Source organism: Sinocyclocheilus anshuiensis, unplaced genomic scaffold (genome assembly GCF_001515605.1).
Source record: "Sinocyclocheilus anshuiensis isolate Anshui unplaced genomic scaffold, SAMN03320099.WGS_v1.1 scaffold58, whole genome shotgun sequence".
Lineage (NCBI taxonomy): Eukaryota > Metazoa > Chordata > Actinopteri > Cypriniformes > Cyprinidae > Sinocyclocheilus > Sinocyclocheilus anshuiensis.
In genome coordinates, this window is record NW_015547688.1 from 4,382 (window position 1) to 26,743 (window position 22,362).

At 36.8% G+C, this 22,362-nt stretch overlaps 6 protein-coding genes across 6 annotated transcripts; 3 read left to right on the top strand and 3 right to left on the bottom strand.

Annotated features, from left to right (window-relative positions):
* Positions 1–2,058: 2,058 nt before the first annotated feature.
* LOC107703325 (hemoglobin subunit beta-2-like) lies at positions 2,059–2,793 on the top strand. Its single transcript, XM_016505914.1, has 3 exons — positions 2,059–2,243; positions 2,340–2,562; positions 2,665–2,793. Exons 1-3 carry the CDS (start codon positions 2,152–2,154, stop codon positions 2,791–2,793), a joined length of 444 nt encoding a protein of 147 aa, XP_016361400.1. The 5' UTR covers positions 2,059–2,151.
* A 3,693-nt stretch (positions 2,794–6,486) lies between these two features.
* LOC107703326 (hemoglobin embryonic subunit alpha) lies at positions 6,487–7,172 on the bottom strand. Its single transcript, XM_016505915.1, has 3 exons — positions 6,995–7,172; positions 6,708–6,915; positions 6,487–6,615 (listed from the first exon to the last, which is right to left on the bottom strand). Exons 1-3 carry the CDS (start codon positions 7,087–7,089, stop codon positions 6,487–6,489), a joined length of 432 nt encoding a protein of 143 aa, XP_016361401.1. The 5' UTR covers positions 7,090–7,172.
* A 1,112-nt stretch (positions 7,173–8,284) lies between these two features.
* On the top strand, positions 8,285–9,079 carry LOC107703351 (hemoglobin subunit beta-2-like). The gene is made up of 3 exons (XM_016505940.1): positions 8,285–8,529; positions 8,626–8,848; positions 8,951–9,079. Exons 1-3 carry the CDS (start codon positions 8,438–8,440, stop codon positions 9,077–9,079), a joined length of 444 nt encoding a protein of 147 aa, XP_016361426.1. The 5' UTR covers positions 8,285–8,437.
* A 2,835-nt stretch (positions 9,080–11,914) lies between these two features.
* On the bottom strand, positions 11,915–12,517 carry LOC107703352 (hemoglobin embryonic subunit alpha-like). Its single transcript, XM_016505941.1, has 3 exons — positions 12,423–12,517; positions 12,136–12,343; positions 11,915–12,043 (listed from the first exon to the last, which is right to left on the bottom strand). Exons 1-3 carry the CDS (start codon positions 12,515–12,517, stop codon positions 11,915–11,917), a joined length of 432 nt encoding a protein of 143 aa, XP_016361427.1.
* Positions 12,518–15,126: 2,609 nt separating this feature from the next.
* LOC107703309 (hemoglobin subunit beta-2-like) lies at positions 15,127–16,274 on the top strand. The gene is made up of 3 exons (XM_016505900.1): positions 15,127–15,164; positions 15,242–15,329; positions 16,146–16,274. Exons 1-3 carry the CDS (start codon positions 15,127–15,129, stop codon positions 16,272–16,274), a joined length of 255 nt encoding a protein of 84 aa, XP_016361386.1.
* Positions 16,275–18,919: 2,645 nt separating this feature from the next.
* On the bottom strand, positions 18,920–19,514 carry LOC107703327 (hemoglobin subunit alpha-1-like). Its single transcript, XM_016505916.1, has 3 exons — positions 19,420–19,514; positions 19,125–19,332; positions 18,920–19,048 (listed from the first exon to the last, which is right to left on the bottom strand). The coding sequence occupies exons 1-3, from the start codon at positions 19,512–19,514 to the stop codon at positions 18,920–18,922; spliced, it is 432 nt and encodes a 143-aa protein (XP_016361402.1).
* Positions 19,515–22,362: the final 2,848 nt, after the last annotated feature.

Sequence of the window (22,362 nt, forward strand, 5' to 3'; positions counted from 1 at the left end):
TTTGCATGTCTCCTTAATCAAACACACCTGATTCAGGTCATCAGCTCATTAGTAGAGACTCCAAGACCTGAAATTGGAGCGTCAGAGAAAGGAGACATGCAAAATGTGCAGTGTTGGGGTGCCTCCAGGACCAGGGTTGGGAACCACTGCTCTAGCGTACTGAACGACACTGAGTACATTCATTTCGCGCCATTGGACACGTAATTCATTGCCCCTAGTGGGCGCACGCTCTCTCTCGCTCTTCCTTCGGCTTGCTCCCTTTATCAGGGGTCGCCACAGCGGAGTGATTCGCACAACCGATTTGGCACATGTTTTACGCCGGATGCCTAGTGGGCGCACGCTAAATAGCCAAAAAGGTTTAAAGTATGATAAAACTATCATTGTATTAGGCTCACATAAGCCTAACAGTGACATGGAGAAAGGTTATAAGTGTGTAAACAATATAATAATACAAATGTAGGCGTCTATTTAGCCTATATAATAAAAGGTAGGCTAGGCTATTTTATTTTCATATTCCAATATCTCCATTAGATACCAAATTCAGAATGTTAATTAAATAAAAATGGAATTGAAACAGAGAGAGACTTTTAAAATTCTTTTAATTAGACAACTATTTTAAAACATTCTTTACAAAACATTAGCTATGAAAAATACCAATTAATATGAACCCTGCAGACTCCCTCACAAGAGCTGTTACACTCTGCCTCACATCAAAATAGTACATAGCCTATTATCTGTGACTGTGTCTGTGATCAAAACAAAACTGAGACAGAGCTGCACTTTCTATAACAATACACAAAATGCATAGATATTCGGACAATGTTCTATCAAAAATAAAGTGCATATACCTCACATTTGAAACACTGTCAAGCAATGAAAAACTGCCCTTCCTGTTAAAGAACATAGGGACAGCTGTGTGTTAGCAGCACAATATGTGTCTGCCTACCACAATATAAGAGACAATGAATGATTCGCCCTGACTTGATGTTTCCCTCATATGTCGCAAAACTGTGTAACTTATATTAGGCTACTTGTTTGTTTGTTCTGTAATCCTGTTTCATTTTATTTCATTTTGCACCACTTTTTCTTTGTAAACATTAAGTATTTGCACCGTCATACTTTACATTGCACACATTTTGTACACAGCCTAGCTGCCATTGCTTTGGCAATACAAATGTGCAGTTTTTGTCATTCCAGTTAAGCACACTTAAATTTAAATTGATAGACATTGGCGCCCCCTGCCGGTTAAAGTGGTGGACTGGTTCTGTTTAAATTTGTCAGGCCTTTATTAGCCAAGTTAAGACTTATGGACAGCAGGGGTCGCTAAAAGACGTCATTTTGTGAAGCCAGACTTTAAGGTTCTAGGACTGTTATATTACACATTCCCTCGCCTGCCTAGAATATAATCAGAATATATATATATATATTTTGTTAAGTCTTTATGTGCAGATTTGGTACTGTAAAAAAAGTTCTACGCACGTTGCACAATATACTTTTTAGTAGCCTAAATTAAGGAGATGTCGCCTCTTTTAATTAGATTACGGAATTTTCGATTAACAATTATTCAGATTCTATTTTGATTTAGGAACCTGAAATGTCAAATACAGAAGTCATGTGTTCGATTTGCTAAATAGCCTACGTCGCAGCTTGCAGCTCTCACGGGGGAAAAAAGCAATTTTTCTAAACGAGAAAAAGGGTTTCTCTTGTCACATATTAAGTCAAATTTAACTGTTCAGAATTCCCTATGTATAAAAATATTCTATCATTTTTATTATATTATTTATGTCTATATGCAATCGATATCATCCGATTAGCCTACAACAATTGCTCAATAAAAACGCTGCCATATTAAAATAAGTTATAAACAGAATTCATAGTCTCATTAGGCCTATTGTTGTTTCCATATTTTTAATCTCAGCAAAACATTATTAGAATTAACTACTTAGGTTTAGTCTTTGCAGAAGAGAAAAGTAGCCTATGATATGCATCTTTGGGTGGACGTGGTTGATCCAACCCACAAACATGTCACCCAATAGTCTGCCAAGGGGTGGGGTGATGAAGCGCATTTAAGTACCGCAATGAAACTCTCTCTTCACAGCACTCTTTAGCTTCTGTTTAAGGCACTTTGTCTGAACATCTACAGTCGGAAACATGGTTGAGTGGACAGAATTTGAGAGGGCCACCATCCAGGACATCTTCTCCAAGATGAACTACGACGTCGTTGGTCAGCAATCTCTGGCAAGGTATTGAGTCCCGGCAATTATAGTAACTTAAAGCGGGCATCTAGTTTCTTTACTGTGCTCTAATACAATGCTCTTTCTCTTCATTCTGGTTTGTAGATGTCTTATCGTTTACCCTTGGACCCAGCGGTACTTCGGCAACTTTGGAAACCTGTACAATGCCGCTGCCATCATGGGAAACCCCATGGTTGCTGCTCACGGTAAAGTCGTGCTGCATGGCCTGGACAGAGCCGTGAAGAACATGGACAACATCAAAGCCGTCTATGCTGAACTGAGTGTGCTGCACTCCGAGAAGCTCCACGTAGATCCTGACAACTTCAAGGTAAGATGACACCCAGATTACAAAATGTTTATTACCAAGCCTTGTTCTGACTCCAGTGTTCATCCCTTCGGTCTATGACACTACACTTGTGTCCTCCCACAGCTTTTGGGTGACTGCCTGACCGTCGTTGTTGCTGCACAACTGGGCGCTGCATTCACCCCTGAGGTCCAGGCCGCTTTTCAGAAGTTCCTCGCCGTTGTGATCTCCTCCCTTCAAAGACAGTACCACTAGAAACAAAACCTGCTTTGACTGTTACACAGAGGATCATCTGATGCTTAGACAAAAGAATATGTTCTTCTGAGTTGAAGCAAATAAATGTTTCATTATTCAATATGCAGTGTATCCTGTGCTTTTTTATATATTCGCATGAATTCACAAATTGTGTATCTGCGGCCAGCTTTTGATTTAAAAACAAAACACAAGCCTTTGGTATAACCTATAACTGATCATCTTTTATTAAAATAGGCACCAAGTTCGTGCATAACCTTATCTGATTACCTCTTGTATTAATAGGAGACTATCAATATAACTTTAATAAGGATAGATAGTTTCAGGCCTATTTTAAGTTTTATTCAAATTAATTTGATTGAATAATTTTATAATTGTTAGGCTAGTTGATTTAAAGAATAGTCCGTTACTTTAACAATGGGTGTTATGATGGTAAAAGAGTTGATTCACAATCTAAGCAGTCACTTCAAGTCTTCAATAAAAAAATTTAAAAAATGCACCAAAGAACACTTAAAACACTTTAGTATTATACACTATTATATGTATATAATATATGTAATTATTAGTATAATAATACTAATACTAATTAATGTTTTAACCCCTTTGTTAAAATATAATGTAAATAAAATAATTAATAAAAAACTACGTAGCCTATAGAACGTTTTTTTTTTTAGAAAGCTTTTTAAAATAGATTTACCCAGTGAGAAACGCCTCATTTGTTAGATTTCAAAAGTTCACAATTGAAGCAAAATGGAGCAAATTAAATTTAGTCAATATAATTTATTCAATTAAAAGTCAAAGTATCTCAAACATTTGAGCGGAAGTAAACGTTTCCATATTTATTTGTACTTAGAGGAGCTAGTTTATTTATACTTATATTTGCAAGTATAAAAAAGTACGCAACGTTATTTTTATTTTCTTGACGAAAAAAAAGTAACTATATATTTTTAATAAGTGGCTATATTTATGATCAGTGAATTATGCTCTTGTATACGTTGAAGGACTTAAATTGCCACAAATTGTAAAACCCTCCAAAAGCACTAAGCGGACCAATAAAGTTCAATTACTACTCTAGTGCTTTACACCTCTGCCTCCACTTATGCTTAGGTTGAGAAATTATTTAGCAATATGCTTGTTTATTTAAAGGTTTTTAAAGTTTATTTTTTTTGCTTGTTTGTTTGTGTGGTTGGTAATTCATGTTTGATTTGTGTCAACACAAGCAGGGCCGCATTAAGACTGCACTGGGCCCCGGGGCTATGACTTACTGCAGGGCCCCCCATCACAATAATGATATATATAAAGCTTTAAATAGGATTTTTATCCCACATCAAAATTCTTGATGCAATGAAATTTCATAATTTTCGTTACCAATTTCAATATCACAAAAAATAATACTAGCCTAAGTAAAAGTAAGCTTACTGAAGACAAGTAAACAGTCACAAATTAAGCTACAACAGAACAAAAATCATAAGAAATCGGCCTATACTTGAAAAACTTGAAAGCACTGAATAATATTATGATGTATGAAGAAAATTGACAAATAGACTGAATGGTCTTCACTGTATATATTCAATATACATTCATTCTTATTTATTTGACAAAAGTGATTCAGTCAAGGACAGTAAGTGATTTTCCTTCTGATGTTTGATTTACATTATCGACACAAATGGCAACAGCAGCTATATTAGGCTGCTTTAGAGGAATAGTTCACCCGAAAATGAACATTCTGTTGTTGTTCTAAACCTGTATGAGATTCCTTCTGCTGCTGAACGCAAAAGAGTATATTTGGAACAATACTGGTAATCAGACAGTTGCTGGGCCCCCATGACTTTATGAAAAAAAAAATACACTATTGGAGTCAATGGGGACCAGAAACTGGTTGCAATCATTTTTCAAAATATCTTCTTTTATGTTGAGGAGAACAAAGAAATTCATAGAGGTTTAGAACAATTTGAGTTTAAGTATATGATGACAGGCTATCTTCATTTTTGGGTGAATATCCTTTTAAGATCTCATCATAGAGGCTAATTCAGGATCTCATATAGCTTAACACTACACATGCGTTATCTTTAACTATTAACGCTCATTTAAGACACAAATAACTGTGTTTACGAGGATACTCGCAAAGACGAGAATTAGGACACTACACATGCTTTATCTTTAACTATTAACGCTCATTTAAGACATAAATAACTGTTTACGAGGATACTCGCAAACACGAGAATTTTTGACACATAACTGTGTATTTGTACGTTTAAGCACAAGGAGCAAAAAGTTTAGTCAGTCAACAGGAGCAGGTGCGCGCCGCGCGAATCAGACTGAAATCGTCTTAAGTACGCATTAACCATAATTAATTCTGCCCACTGCTTAATGTTCACTAACAGTTTAAACCATTTGTTTTAAAACGTGCTTAAAACGCGTTTAAATTATAAGCCTAGCCTACATCTTGACACGCAAAACGATTGATATATTTCTACCGGATTATCTCCCAATCCTTAAATGAATACATAGAGTTTGTTCAAAACACAAAAACAATATACATCCAGTTAATAATCAAACTAACCTAAAATCTGTGTAGACGATGACGCTGTTTTTTCTCCATGTGCCCGGTTCACTTGCTGTTCCAGCAACAGTTGATTGAAGTTACTTCCACTCCATCATCAGCTTTAGTAATAACCTGATAGCTGGGGAGTTTACTGACTTACTTGTTTTTTTTTCTGTTGTTTGTATTTGAAGTTTTTAATTTTTCGAGCCCCTCTCTCTCAGAATTGCTGACATTTTTACTTATAGAATATTGTTCTTTGCGCGAACATTTCCAGATTAGGCCTACTCCAGAACGAAGTGAAGAGTGGAGGTGAATGCAGACATACTGGGCAGCAATCAAACCTGATAGATACGTGCACATGTCGTTCAAATGTCATTGTCAAATATAGAATAAATGCATTTGCTTGGTAAACCAAATTCAGACTTTAAGCTTCAATCTCAAATGGTAATGCATGGAATTTACGGAAAAGCTCAACTAAATAACAGCGCTAATAAGTGCGGGGCGTGGTGACTTTGGCGATCGGCGCGACAGTCAATTTACCCCACAGCCAATCACGGGCCCCCTCCTTGCTCGGGCCCCGGGGCTTCAGCCCCGCCTAGCCCAAGTGGTTAATACGGCCCTGAACACAAGATAAAACATCATTACTTCCATGTTTATTGGCTGGTAGTTCTGTAGAATAAATGAAACAGTTGCAAATATTTGTGTTGTGAGACTGCCCGATCTCAAGGCAATTCGTAGGCCTACATATTTTACGAGGTGGCTAATTCGTACGAATTCGTACGATTTTTGCTAAATCGTACGTGTTTTACGAGTTGCACAATTCGTATGAATTTGTACGAATGACCCACACCTAACCCCGCCCAAACCTACCCGTCACTGGGGTCTAGACAAATAGTACAAAATCCTGTACGAATTAGCCACCTCGTAAAAAACGTACGAATTGGTCATGAGATAGCGTTGGACTCTCACCATTCGCATAGTTATCTTCACGTTAAGGTGTTTTTAAAACACTTACATGTGTATGACAAAAACATGCACCAAAAATGTTTAGTTAATGTTTTTTATAATCATTTATTGCATCATAAGACATAACGTTTATACAGGCATCTATCTGGTCTGACGCAGTCCGACTTCATCACAATAACATGAATTTATCTGTACTTCTCGGCCAGAGCCAGAGCCAAAGCACTGAGGAACTTGTCCATAGCAACATGGGCCTCTGGGGTGAAATCGTTGGGGAACATAATGGCCAGAACCACGAGGATGTTGTGGGACAGAATCTATGAAAACACAGGAAACAGGTAAGTTACCGTGACTTTACGAGAGTACGAAAGAATCGGAATTGACTAAAGATGAAATTCGTTGCACTTACCTTGAAATTGGCGGGGTCAACGCGCAGCTGGAAAGCATGAAGCTCGCTGAGGCTCAGGAGCCCAGAGGTAAGGTCATCGATTTTGCTGACAGCCTCAGCAACGCCGCTCATCACGGTCTTCCCGTGCTTCCTCACTGGGGCAGAGCCGGGGCTCAGGTCTTTCCAGTGAGAGAAATAGGTTTTGGTCTGGGGGTAGACCACCAACATCCTAGACAGACACAGTGAATTGAATGACAGATCTATGCCCGAAGAAAACATTATGACCTAGCTTAGATTAATAACCTTACCTAGAAAGAGCATCTTGACCAATGTCATCAGCCTTTCCTGAGATCTTGGCCCAAAGGTCTTTGACGGCAGCTTTGTCTTTGGCAGAGAGACTCATCGTGGAAGGATGACTTTGCAGCAAACTTCTGTAGTCTGCTGGCAAGAGGACTGGCGGTTTTATACTATCACCAGGAAGATACACCCAAGACCCTCCTCTCACCCCCAACGATGACTTATCAGACCGTGGAAGAGTGCCAAAGTATTCCGGTTTTTCTCAAAACATACTCAATCTTTTTTTCCAGCAATTCCTTAATCTGAACTTAATTAATGTAATAATTAACCATCTGTCGAATGAAGAACTCCTATAAACCTTTTGCTTTTTTGTTTTGTTTTGGTTACTGCGAAACTACAACTTTCAACACAACGTGCAATTAAAAAATGTAGTGTAGAACTGGAACCGAGGGACAACTGATGGACAACTGCAACTGACTCCACAATTAATAACTGAGTATGAAGTTCATTAATGAGTGTTAATAAAAATGAGCGAGTTACTCACTTACTGACTCAGTGAATATTATTCGATTTGTTTTTACGGTCGATGAGCTGTTTTGAACGGTTTAGTGTCTTTAATGCAAAACTATTATTGAACTCTCAATCAGTTGTTCAGTTATTTAAGCTAATGATGAACTGTAGGCTATTTAACTCTTGAATAGCAAATTATTAGTTTGTTTATGATAAACAACGGGAATAAAATGAGCATTTTTGTCGAATGATATCTTTAAAGATACTTTAAACATTTGAAATTAGTTGGTAACGCTACTTTAAAGTATTTCAACTGTACTGAGTAATGTAACAAAAGTAGGCTACTTCTTGTCTTTTGTAGATATTATTGTTCATACTTTGTTTAGCAGACAACTAAAATAAATATCATACGAAGAAATTGCATGTATTTACTTCAGTTTTTTTTTGTGGTAGGCTACTTAAAACTTACCTGTGGATAATTATGGAACGCACAGTTATACAATAGCCTACTAAAACTAATTTAAATGTTCAGAATTCCCTGTTCATAAAATGTGCTATCATATGTAGCCTATGCATTATGTATGTGCTATATCATCCGATTTAAATAATTGGTCCTTAACAAATGAAACACATTAAAACAAGTTAAAAATAGAATCCTGTATCGACTCATGGGCTTATTGTGGTTTCTATTTTATTATCATCATCATCATCATCATCGAGGCATATTGTTAGAATTAATCTTTGTGGATATTAGAAGAGAAAAGTAGGCTATGATATGCATCTTTGGGTGGACGTGGTTGATCCAACCCACAAACATGTCACCCAATAGCCTGCCAAGGGGTGGAGTGATGAAGCGCATTTAAGTACCGCAATGAAACTCTCTCTTCACAGCACTCTTTAGCTTCTGTTTAAGGCACTTTGTCTGAACATCTACAGTCGGAAACATGGTTGAGTGGACAGAATTTGAGAGGGCCACCATCCAGGACATCTTCTCCAAGATGAACTACGACGTCGTTGGTCAGCAATCTCTGGCAAGGTATTGAGTCCCGGCAATTATAGTAACTTAAAGCGGGCATCTAGTTTCTTTACTGTGCTCTAATACAATGCTCTTTCTCTTCATTCTGGTTTGTAGATGTCTTATCGTTTACCCTTGGACCCAGCGGTACTTCGGCAACTTTGGAAACCTGTACAATGCCGCTGCCATCATGGGAAACCCCATGGTTGCTGCTCACGGTAAAGTCGTGCTGCATGGCCTGGACAGAGCCGTGAAGAACATGGACAACATCAAAGCCGTCTATGCTGAACTGAGTGTGCTGCACTCCGAGAAGCTCCACGTAGATCCTGACAACTTCAAGGTAAGATGACACCCAGATTACAAAATGTTTATTACCAAGCCTTGTTCTGACTCCAGTGTTCATCCCTTCGGTCTATGACACTACACTTGTGTCCTCCCACAGCTTTTGGGTGACTGCCTGACCGTCGTTGTTGCTGCACAACTGGGCGCTGCATTCACCCCTGAGGTCCAGGCCGCTTTTCAGAAGTTCCTCGCCGTTGTGATCTCCTCCCTTCAAAGACAGTACCACTAGAAACAAAACCTGCTTTGACTGTTACACAGAGGATCATCTGATGCTTAGACAAAAGAATATGTTCTTCTGAGTTGAAGCAAATAAATGTTTCATTATTCAATATGCAGTGTATCCTGTGCTTTTTTATATATTCGCATGAATTCACAGTTCATTATATTCTCATACATGCTATGAAAGATTGTGCCATTTTCAACTAAAATATTTTATAATTATATAGTATGTTGAAATAAGGATGGCCTTTCAGTGAGGTAACAGAGGTGGACAGTTCTACAGTTATTTTATCCAAAACAGACACAAATATTAACACAAATACAGAAGGTAAACATCGATAGTTAAATAATTGTTTACATAGGCTAAATAATGGTTACATATTTGATGTAATCGTGTAAGCGACTGACAAACATAATAAATAGTCATTTAAAAAATGGGTGTTAAGGTGGAAAAAGTGTTGATTCATAATCAAATGGAAACGCCAAGCCTTTTAAAATAATAAACAATTAAGGGTAAACAAAAATAGATCAAACAAAACGAAATAATAAATTAATAAATGAACAAAACCAAACAACAAATAAGTAAATAATACATTTATTGGTGTAAATAAAATAATAGAATGCACCAAAGAACACTTTTGAGACATTTGACATACTTAGAAACATTTGTAGTATAATTGACACACTGACGTTGAAAAACAACGTATTAAGCATTCAAAATAGTTTTACTCAGTCTCAGCGAGAAACGCCTCATTTATAAGATTTCAAAAGTTCATAATTGAACCCAAATGGAGCAATTAAATTAGTCATACTCAATTAAATTTAAACATACTCAATTAAAATTCAAAGTAGCCTATCAACCATATGAGTGGAATTAAAAGTTCCCAAATTTATCTGTACTTAAAGTAGCTATGTACTCAAAGTATGCACGTAAAAAAGTAAGCAATATTTTGTTTTTCTTGAACAAAAACGTAATTTTGAGCACAATTTTCTCAACGCAATGTTCTCAAGATATTAAACTGAAACCAATGAAACATGTTACAGGAATGTTGAAATGTATAGTAAATTAATTTGAGTATGTGAATATCAAATTTAGCAACAGTGGATTTTTTGATATTCGATGTAAATACTAATAGTTCTGACGGTCGACCATGTTCACATTCGGACTAAAATTAATGTTATAATTTTATAATTAATAATACTTTTATTAAATAATGTTCTCAATGATGGTTATGAGTTATAATTAAAATCAACTTTATTAGATTAAAGACGTCCATATCTGTGACTAATTATATTTTGCATTGAAATTTATTTGATTTTATTTATTTTTTTTTTTTTTAAATAAATGGATAGATTTATGTTAGGCAGCCGCATTGCAGGCAGCAACGCGCTGCGGGGTGGCATGGGGTACCGCCCGCGCACGCAGCTTTCAGACTACTTTCTTGTCTTCTTTAAACTTAATTTCAGACACTTTATATGGTGTTATTTTAATGACAAATTGTTGACAGCTTATTATCGTAGCGTGATAGCGCATCCATGGTTCTCGCAAGCACGAATCATTCCACTCACATCTCCTTCGCTCTTGCACAGAATTGGACGCGCGCTCTCAACATGTTCTCTTGACTCTGCTCTCGCAATATTGTTTGAACGCGCTGAACTTTGTCCTTGCACCAATGAAGACCAGAAGGGCTTTTTTAGTTTATTTGTTTATTATATATATATATATATATATATATATATATATATAATAAACAAATAAACTAAAAAAGCCCTTCTGGTCTTCATTGGTGCAAGGACAAAGTTCAGCGCGTTCAAACAATATTGCGAGAGCAGAGTCAAGAGAACATGTTGAGAGCGCGCGTCCAATTCTGTGCAAGAGCGAAGGAGATGTGAGTGGAATGATTCGTGCTTGCGAGAACCATGGATGCGCTATCAAATTTAGGTGCAGAGTTAGAGTATTCACACTAAAATGGAAGAAAAGTTGATTTCAGTCAACCAATTCTCTAGTTACTTATTTTATTATTAAATACAATGTTAAATAGTTATTTAAGTGCTTATAGTAAATCTGCATTTATTAAATTATTTTATTTAGTGCATTATTTTGTTGTATTTTGTTTAGTATTTTGTTGTTCTTGTATAGGCTAGCCTAATAACAGCATATCAACATGTAAAACTGTTTCGTCTTTTGTATCGTCGCTTTTTTGTGGGGGTGGGAGAATTGTCTGTTTTCGCCTAGGGCACCAAATAAGCCAGAACCGCTACTGATTAGTGAAATATGCACTTTGCACTTTGTACATTGAAGGACTTAAATCGCAACAATTATAAAACCCTCCAAAATATAGTAGACTAATGATGTTCAAATACTCAAGTGCTTTACACCTCTGCCTCCACTTATAGGCCTATGCTTAAGTTTGAGAAATTATTAAAGCATTATGTTTTTTTTGTTGTTTAAAGGTTCAAGTTTATTGATTGAGGGTTTTTTTTATTATTTTTTTATTTTTTTTATTTTTGGTACGTCAGACTTTAGACTTTTGTTGTAAAACTGCTACAATGAGTTTCAACAGATAAAATAACATATGTTCATTGGCTGGTAGTTCCATATAATGAATGAAACAGTTGCAATATTTTGTCTCACCATTTGCAATAGTTAGGTCTATACCTTCATCACGTTATGACAACAGAGCTGTTTTTAAAACACTGACAGGTCTATGAAAGAAGAAAAAAACATGCACCAAAGATGTTTAGTTGATGTTTTTTATAATCATTTATTGCATCATAAGACATAACGTTTATACAGGCATCTATCTGGTCTGACGCAGTCCGACTTCTTCACAATAACATGAATTTATCTGTACTTCTCGGCCAGAGCCAGAGCCAAAGCACTGAGGAACTTGTCCATAGCAACATGGGCCTCTGGGGTGAAATCGTTGGGGAACATAATGGCCAGAACCACGAGGATGTTGTGGGACAGAATCTATGAAAACACAGGAAACAAATAAGTTACCGTGACTTTACGAGAGTACGAAAGAATCGGAATTGACTAAAGATGAAATTCGTTGCACTTACCTTGAAATTGGCGGGGTCAACGCGCAGCTGGAAAGCATGAAGCTCGCTGAGGCTCAGGAGCCCAGAGGTAAGGTCATCGATTTTGCTGACAGCCTCAGCAACGCCGCTCATCACGGTCTTCCCGTGCTTCCTCACTGGGGCAGAGCCGGGGCTCAGGTCTTTCCAGTGAGAGAAATAGGTTTTGGTCTGGGGGTAGACCACCAACATCCTAGACAGACACAGTGAATTGAATGACAGATCTATGCCCGAAGAAAACATTATGACCTAGCTTAGATTAATAACCTTACCTAGAAAGAGCATCTTGACCAATGTCATCAGCCTTTCCTGAGATCTTGGCCCAAAGGTCTTTGACGGCAGCTTTGTCTTTGACAGAGAGACTCATCGTGGAAGGATGACTTTGCAGCAAACTTCTGTAGTCTGCTGGCAAGAGGACTGGCGGTTTTATACTATCACCAGGAAGATACACCCAAGACCCTCCTCTCACCCCCAACGATGACTTATCAGACCGTGGAAGAGTGCCAAAATGTTTAACTTTTTTTCACGACTTTCTTGCTTCTTCTTCTTTTAATACACTTTTATTCAATCATTTAGCAATTCATTATCAACCATCTATAACTTGAATGAATATCATAAGGCGATACTACTGTGCATTTTATTTTGTTTTGTTATGTTACTGCAAAACTACAGAATACAACTTTCCACATAATGAGCAATTCAAAATATGTAGCCTACAACTTTTTTTTGTTCGTAAAAGCACGCTTAATCTGTTAATATTTTTATTTCTTTCTTTCTTTCTTTCTTTCTTTCTTTCTTTCTTTCTTTTCTTGTATTTTGTGTAATATGAATTGGTTGGTTTTGTCATATTCCAAATGTACTTATTTGTGAATTAAACATTGTATAATTCTTGCCACGCCTTGCTGAGAAAATGTGTTAGGCTATCTTTGAAATGGCCTGTTGTCAAAAGACGAATTCTTGACTGTGTGCGGCCTCTCTCACTTAAGTGTAGATAAGCCACAGCTTTCTTTCTTTCTTTCTTTCTTTCTTTCTTTCTTTTCTTGTATTTTGTGTAATATGAATTGGTTGGTTTTGTCATATTCCAAATGTACTTATTTGTGAATTAAACATTGTATAATTCTTGCCACGCCTTGCTGAGAAAATGTGTTAGGCTATCTTTGAAATGGCCTGTTGTCAAAAGACGAATTCTTGACTGTGTGCGGCCTCTCTCACTTAAGTGTAGATAAGCCACAGTTCAACATCTTTTGAAAATCTTGCAACAGGGAGATATTTGGAAACAATTTTTTCAAAATAAAACTTGAAAGCAATAGCTCTCAGAAGAGTACAAAACTGTCACTAGAGTGGTACCCTTTCAAAAGCAACTAATACGCACTTTTAACGTACTAAAATTGGCTTTAAGGTACTAATATGCACCATTTGGAGGTACAAAGATGCATTTTATCATTTGTACTTTATGGGTACCGCCCTAGTGACAACTTTGTAAGTCTACTTTTTTTCTGAGAGTGTAGGATCCATTGTTTAAGATTGTTTCCCCCCGTATGTACTATTGTTTGTACAATGCTCAATTCTCACAATAATAATAATAATAATAATAATAAATTAAAAATAGATAAATGGAAAAAATTGTGAACCCTTTGTGAAAGTTTTGACCTACTTTATTAATGTAGACCACGCGCATATTTTTTATTCAGTAATTGTCTATAAACGCATAAACCAAAAAATAAAAATAGAGAGCTATTTGGAGTCGTCAGTTTATGATTTCAACACGAGTTACGCAGATTACCTTACATGACCAGTGGGGCGGATGTTTATTTGACATTTGTCAAATGGTCGTTTTACCCTTTTAGAAATCATTCTGCTTGCCTTTATTACATATAAATCCAACCCGATCTCATGAAAGTGCATATCAATAGCACCAGTTTGTTTCGATTTGGCATACTGTTTATACGCAGAAATTGACTTTGGCGTGCATATGATACGCAGTGGGTAGGATTAGGGTTGCGGGGTAGATGCGTATCATATGTACGCGAAAACTGCGTATCATATGCAAGCCAACAAACTGGGCATCATATGCACGCAAAAACAGCATATTATATGCACGCCAAACACGTGCGTATCATATGCAGGCCAAAGTCAATTTTTGCGTATCAATACCACGATTTTCTGTTTTTATTTGACGTACTATTTATATATTTAGAATGTACTATTTTCATGAGACCGGACTCAAAAATCTGGCAGTTTTTACATTTAAAAAAACACAGTTTAGTATGTTACGCAGTTTGTTGGCGTGCATATGATACGCATGTTTTCGTGTATATGTGATACGCATCTACCCCACAACCCTAATCCTACCTATTGAGTATCATATGCACGCCAAAGTCCATTTCTGCATGTAAATAGTACGCCAAATCGAAACATGAACTCTTGCTATTGATACGCACTTTCATGAGATCGGGTAGAAAAGTAATATAATTTTGGCCAGCTGAATAAGTTTTGTGTTAAAACTAATCAACACACCTGAAATAATCAATCAAGGTCTTCGGGCACATTTGAAAATATGAACTTAAAATGAAATAACCAGCAGGTGCCGTTTTGAAGATCTCCTGAATACTCCGCTATGCCTCACATTGCGCTGTTGAACGGGAAACAGATATAGGTGATATCGAGATATCAGCACTGTTTCAGTCCAAGTTAATTTTGGCACATTAATGCTGCTCATGTTTCAGCGCTGATAAGTAGGCCTACTAAGTGAAAAGCTAATTTTCAGATTGGATTAACGTCATTTGAATAGAATTCATGACATATGTTTTGCAGGATTACATGATTATATGTGCGGGTGCCTGATATAAATAAACGCGACCTCACTAACAAGTAGTGCCATCGCAGCATTAAAGTATCAACTGCTAACTCATCATGGAGTGGACTGACGCTGAGCGCAAAGCCATCAAAGCTGTGTGGGGTTTTCTAACATTCTAAATGAATGTGGATATGATTGGGCCCCAGGCTTTGGCAAGGTGAGTGAGTGTGTCCAATCTGTTAATCTGAATGCAATTTGTTGGCTTCTTTTACATTTACACGTGTTCCTCCACAGATGTCTCATCGTGTACCCTTGGACTCAACGCTATTTTGGCTCCTTTGGGTCCTTGAGTGACACCGCAACCATTATGGCCAACAAAAAAGTGGCTGGGTTAAATAATAACTCGCATGGCCTTTTAGAAAATTCACAAACTACTGTCTAACTGTGCGTTTGGAATTGCATGCTACACTAGGCAGTATGTAGTAGGCTATACACTCTGTAGTATGTCATGCATCTCAGTACATTCAATCCCTTTAAAAAACAATTATTATTATTATATGCATATGGTTCTTTTAAGCACCTTTAACCTCACACCTGCACAAAAACTTCTTAGTGGAAAAGATTCTTTAGATTAAAGGGGTCATATGATGCGATTTCAAGTTTTCCTTTCTCTTTGGAGTGTTACAAGCTGATTGTGCAAAGATAAGATCCCTGAAGTTGCAAAGACTAAAGTCTCAAAACCAAAGTCCTCTAGGGGTCGCTATGGGGAACACCTCGTCGTACATTGAAAAAACACCAACTCGTTGGCCGGCGACAGCCACAGACACACACGATCTATGCGTTATTTGTTTGGGCGAAGAGCACGCACGCGATGCCTCCGAGGGGGCAATCCAAGGGAATGCGGAGTTTTGCGCATGGTGTGTGTGTGTGAGAGAGAGAGAGAGCGCGAGCGAGAGAAAGCGCGCTAGAGAGAGAGAGCGCGAGAGAGAGAGCGAGAGAGAGCGCGAGCGAGAGAGAGAGAGAGAGATCGCGATACTATGTTGACACTACGAAAAAAAACAGCTCCTTTATAAACTGTTGACAGAAAAGTGCTTTTTGGAAACCCAAAATGGTTCATATTGCATCCTTGTAGAACGTATATATATTTTTTATAGTGTATATGTGAAATTTTGATCACCTTGTAATTTTCTCCTCAAAGCTCCTCGGTGATTGCGTGACCATTGTTGTGGCTTCCCAGCTCGGTCGTGCCTTCACTCCAGACATTCAAGCAGCATGGCAGAAGTTTCTGGCAGTAGTAGTCTCTGCACTTGGAAAACGGTACCATTAACTGAACATCTGGATTTGAAAAGCTGCACAGAAATATGTATGTGCATCTTCCAATTAATAAAACAATAAACAATTCTGATTGTTGTTCTGTTACTGATGTTTGCATCGCATGCAATTTTGTTGTCCTCATTCTTAGAAGTATGCTCTTATTATTGATTATAGGCATCTGAATTTTAAATTAACAGTTTGGGTTTGGAAACCTGTCTTACAAAGGGAAATATTTTACTTGGAAAAATCTTTTAGCGACTACTTTCTGGTTTCAGCACTGGACAGCGCCACATACAACCTGTCCGATCCTATCAGGCACTCTCAGCTGCTGCCATAATAATAAACATTTTCATTTTCATTAAGCTCCTAAACAGATAGACCATATAAATCAGACTAAATCGTTAAACATAATACATTTTATTTCTGTCATTAAAAAAAGAACCTGATGCTTACCTGCTGTTCGGAGGAAATATGGTGACAGATGGTCGGTTCCAGATGTGCATTTTGCGTGCAGTTAAAAGTCAGTGGCTGATGCAGAGAGGTGTTATGTCAGGCATCTTGAATGGTTAACCAGATAAGAAAGCTTGAATCTCTTACAGTCTTGGCACAGTGGCTTGTATTTCTTATTTTCCCCACCCATCCTTAACACTAAAAGGGCAACAAGACGTCATAATGCTAAGGTCTCGACTCAAATGTTCCACGTGATGCGTTTATTTACTGTTTGTGAAAACTTCATTATGCTTAGTTGTGTACCTGTAATGTGCACATAAAAGTTCGTTTGTAATACCCCACCATAAACGATTCATAACTGTATATGTATTTAAAGAACAAATCAAAGCATTGTTGAAAAACTGGATGAATTTAGTCTGCAAGTGTTAATGCAGGGTAGTTTTCATGTGGTAGTTTTCATTAGAATTACTTGACCGACAATTAAAATGGGATAATAAGACTTAAACACATGTAGGCCTATTTATTATTCAAACTCTAGAGACAGAACAATGACAGAGAGCCCTCCAAGGCTTTAATTAAGAAGGACATTCTTTGATTCCTATACTCGTGAAGTGTAACTAACAAACAAATAAATACATAAATAATTAGGTGTGTCATTACATACGACACTGTATACAACATATTTTAAGCGTGTTTTGAGCTGCTAGGTCTTTTGGGTTAAGAGTGCTGGTGGTACATGCAACACGTTATCAGTGTTTTGTCATGAAAACAAATATGCGACTCAAATAAATAATAAGATGCTGATTTCGTAAACGAATGGAAGAACATCATGTTTCAGTCGAATCTAAATGAATGGACAATGGCCAAAAGTGAGGGGAAACTGACTATAATTTTTTACATTTCAGTAACAGTATGCTTCCAGCATGCATTTATGAAGGGGTTGGCTCTTAAAAAAAGATTTACTGATCAGGCAGTATTTAGCTTATTACTAAAACACAACTAACTTCTGAAACAGTAACGTTTGTTGAATTCCCAAGTTTAAAATGCATAAAAATCAATATGCAGACATTATGTTTATAACCAACCTACTTAATTTCAATGAGGACCACAGTCTGTTTGTTAATATTGGACCTATAACTACTAATACGTTAGTAGATTTAAAACTGTTACAAAGTAGTCGTCACTTACTTTTTAATTGCATAATGCTTTTCTTAATCCACGTTTTTCAAACTTTAACAGAATATTGTTTTGAACAAAATATGAGGTGAAAAAATGTGATATTAAGAAATGCGATTAATACGAAAATTGAATACATCGACAGATTATACATTATGTCAGTATAGTCAGACATAGCATAGCCATACAGTATGTCAGTATATATGAACTTCCCACTCCTATCCGGAAAGCTGAATCCCTGACAATTTTGTAAGTCGCTTTGGATAAAAGCGTCTGCTAAATGAATAAATGTAAATGTAAATATATAGGCTATATAGTCAGACTATGTCAGTGTGGAAACGTTTGAACTGTAAAGGTAATAAATGATTATATTTATTCATAATAAGTTTATTATTTTAAGTACATCCTAAATTAACTAAAGAGGCAGGCGTAATGATCAATGAAGCGTTCTTAGCTGTCAAGGCAGCGCTCTGAGGTTTGCAGCTCCCCCGCCGAACACGAGCCCGTCTCCGGCACAAGAACCAGCACCATTACACTGGAAACGGGATAACAGACCAGGCTGATTGCACTTGAATTACTTTTAAACGTTTAATTTTTGAATTCCAAGATGTTCTTATGCAATATCGTATTAAAAGAGTAATCAAAAATAAAAGAAGTTCTCATATAAACCAGTGCTTTTTGGAGCATTTTACAAAAGTTTAGAGCAAATAAGTTCACATTACTCATAAATATTGGCTTATTTTATTTTATTGATTGATTGATTCAAATATTTGAGTTAACTCGTTGGGTCTATTCAGTTGTATTTGTTATGGTACCAAGTTACTATAGCTAGGCCTACATTATAGCTAAATTTGGCAAATTATAACCCGAGTACGTGTACCACTACCAACCCTACATATCAGATCTGTGTTGTGTTTTTGTGTGTATAAACAAAAAGAGACGAAAATGATAGCTTGATTTCATTTTATTACTTTCATCATCATTAAGGCGAATACAGTGTCGCGTCGGAGATGAATACAGACAGGGTCGACTTTAGCGGTACTTCTCGGACAGAGCCAGGCTGACCTGAGCGAGGAACTTGTCCACAGAGACATGCACCTCAGGAGTGAAGTCGTCAGGAAACATCATTGAGAGCACAACGAGGAGATTGTGATTGATGATCTGACAAAAAAAAGGGTTGTTAATACAGATTATATTTAATTACAGTTAAAATGAAAATATTTTCAGCAAAACGTACCTTGAAGTTAGCGGGGTCCACGCGAAGCATGAAGGCGTGAAGCTCGCTGAGGGTGAGCAGACCCCCGTTGAGATCATCCATCAGCTCGACAGCGCTGAGGACGCCATTCACTATGGTTAGCCCATGTTTTTTCACCTGAGGTGAGCCGGGACTCAGGTCTGCCCAATGGGAGAAGTAGGTCTTCGTCTGAGGGTAGACGAACAGGGTCCTGCAACGATTCAAAACAAAAGAGATATAATAGCAGCCTATGTTATGCATGTCCGTTCATTTATGCAAAAACTGCAGTTCAAACTACCTGGCCAGAGCCTCACTGCCAATCTCTTCCGCCTTAGGGGCAAGTTTGCCGAAGAAGGTCTTCACCGCCAATTTGTCCTTTGCAGAAAGACTCATGGTGACTAGATTCGTAGTGAACAGGCTGCCAAAAAAAACTCAACCTAGCTGTGTTTCTTTTGGCAGGGCTTTTTAAAGGAGAGAAGGGCACTGTTTTGAGGGGGAAAAAGTGTTTGACTCCACCTCCCAAGTAGAGCACTGGGGGGAAATGTCTCGAAACGTGGTAAGCAAGACAAGCTGTTTAAGTGTGAATCAAACTTCATGTTCACGTAAACACATACACTTCATGTATCTATTATTCAAACACTGTCAATTTCAGAGTCCCCCAAGGCCTTCATTAAAAACACATTGTTTGATTCCTGCTGGTGAACTGTAGCTTGACTTTAAACTGGTTGTGACATTGCACAGTTTTTATAGGCTATCTCTAAAAAAGCTGTAAGGCTTGATGGTACATAAAGCATCTCTTAATTTCTTTAATTTCTGGAGGTTCTTATGCTGTAGGTGTAAATTAACAGCTAACAGTATTTTCAAAATTCAAATGTTTTTGGTATTTTTATTTTAGCTTCATTAAGACAGATATTAAGGTAACACTTTAGATTAGGGAAACCTATTTACAGTTGCTTATTAGCATGCATATTACTAGCATATTAGCTGTTTATACCTATAGTATAAAGCACATATGTCTCACTCTGCAAGACCATATTCTAGATCCCTTAACCCTACCAATACCTAAACTACTACAAAAAAAACTACCTTATCAATAAGCAGCAAATTAGGAGTTTAATGAGGGAAAACTTTTAGTAAATAGTGAATATGTGTTCCCTACTCTGGTGTTATAGCCTACTTAAAATATCACACCACCGTTTTACCACAGCTAGTCTATGGACTGTACATTAATTATGTACCCTATATATGGATAATGTAACAAACAAACAATGAAATAGGCTATCGTATAAATTAAACAAACTAATGAGTGAACGAACGAATGAATATGTAGGGCCTACACTGTAAACAAACGAACAAACAAAAAACTTGAGAAATGTAGTGTGAGTCAGTAGGAGTCCGTTTATAATTTTGTGTGAACTGAACAAGAATACTCTAAACAAGTCGCCAGCAAATACCTTACGTAGATACTCAAGTATTCGTTCACAACGTGTCCAAATGTTCTCCCAACTTTTCAAATTAAGTTATCTGAACAAACAGTTTTACATTGAACATTATTGTGCAAAAAAAAGGTGGTAATTATTATTAAAATATTATCATTGTTTACTAGCTTAATTTATGCTGCTGCATTTCACTATCAGTTAGCTGTCATGTAGATCAGAGTTCGTATTTTCACTTGAATGGTGTGTTGAGGTATGTGCATCGTATTGCAAGTTCTGCATTCAATACATTTGACTATTAACATAAATGTTTGCCCTTACTTTTAAGAGGCAGATACTGAAAACGAAACATAATAATAAAAGAAAAAAAGGATAAAGCGGATTAGCAATGCTTTAGTTCATGTGGCAGATATTCTAAAATGAAATAGATTGCGTTTTATTAATTAGATGAATCGCCAGTTTCTTGTTGAGTTATAAAGTTGACTGTGATATTGACTTTTTAATTTTTTTTTTTTTTTTTTTACAGTGTAGTCTTTATTTGCGTTTGTTCATGCGTTGTTCCCGTAGTCTTTAAGTGTAAATTTTTCGAAACACGTATTCATAAAATAATGTTAGGTTAAGAGTGCTGATGGCACATAGCCGATAAATGACTTATTTTAAGAATGTCGCTGTGATTTGTGTCCACGTTGCCAATATTGACATTTAATTAAAGACTTCTGAGACTGTATTCGAGTGATAAAGCCCATAGGCATTAATATTTGACCAAGCTGCTATTGCTGGAGAGAAAGGGTGGATTTCAAGTCTTATCTTCTAGAAACATGAACACATTTTATCAGTAACTTCAGAAGTAGGCTAGGTCCACCCATGTTTGGCACTGATCTCGATTACAACGAATTTGCTCAGGGATACAAATCTTCCGGCTTTCTGCTGAAGCATGCTGCAAATGGCACTTCTGAGAATGCAAGATGTTTCACGATGAATGGTGTAACTCAGGGGCATGTGCTGAAGGTATGCAAAAGGTATTATATATATCGACAGACAAACAGACAAACAAACAAACAAACAGGGATAACAAAAACGGTACTTCGCTACTTTAGGTTAACTTGCAAAAAATGCTGGCCTACATTATAGTCAATATAGGTTTTTGTTTACAGTTTACAAACTTGATGTGAATTCATCATGCATGAATGATATTGTGTAGCGTACGTAATACTTTATAAGCGTGAAATTACTTTTGTGTAGTGTATATACATGTGTATATAGGCTAATTTAGCTGTCATTATACTACGTGTGTCTGTAGGCATATACATTTATAGTCTACTTGTACTTCAAAAATAAATAAATGATTTTGCTTGGTCACACTAAGGCTTGTTGGTCATGTTATCATCTGTTTTAATAGTATGGTGCATTATGTGTAGGTTGCACATTTTTGCAAAGCATTTTTATAGATTTTTAATTGGACAGTAGAATAAACACTTGCATCTGTCATTTGCTTTCTATTGGGATGCTTTCTTTCTTTAAGTAGGATATTTAACTACATTTTGTAAGTTCCATTATAAGTATAAGGCAGCTATAAACACAGCAAGAAGACAATTATATTCGATTATATCACATGAAAGTTAACGTAAAATCTATTACACTAATATTTAGTGTAATAACCAGCATTGTTCTTACACCCTTAAAAAACATATATAGCATTCTGACAGCAAAACAGCTGCTCGTTACTACAAATATTTTAATAAATAAAAAACCGTAGACTCCATTAACCCCCTAAAAGCTGATTTGACACGTTTTTTTTTTTTTTT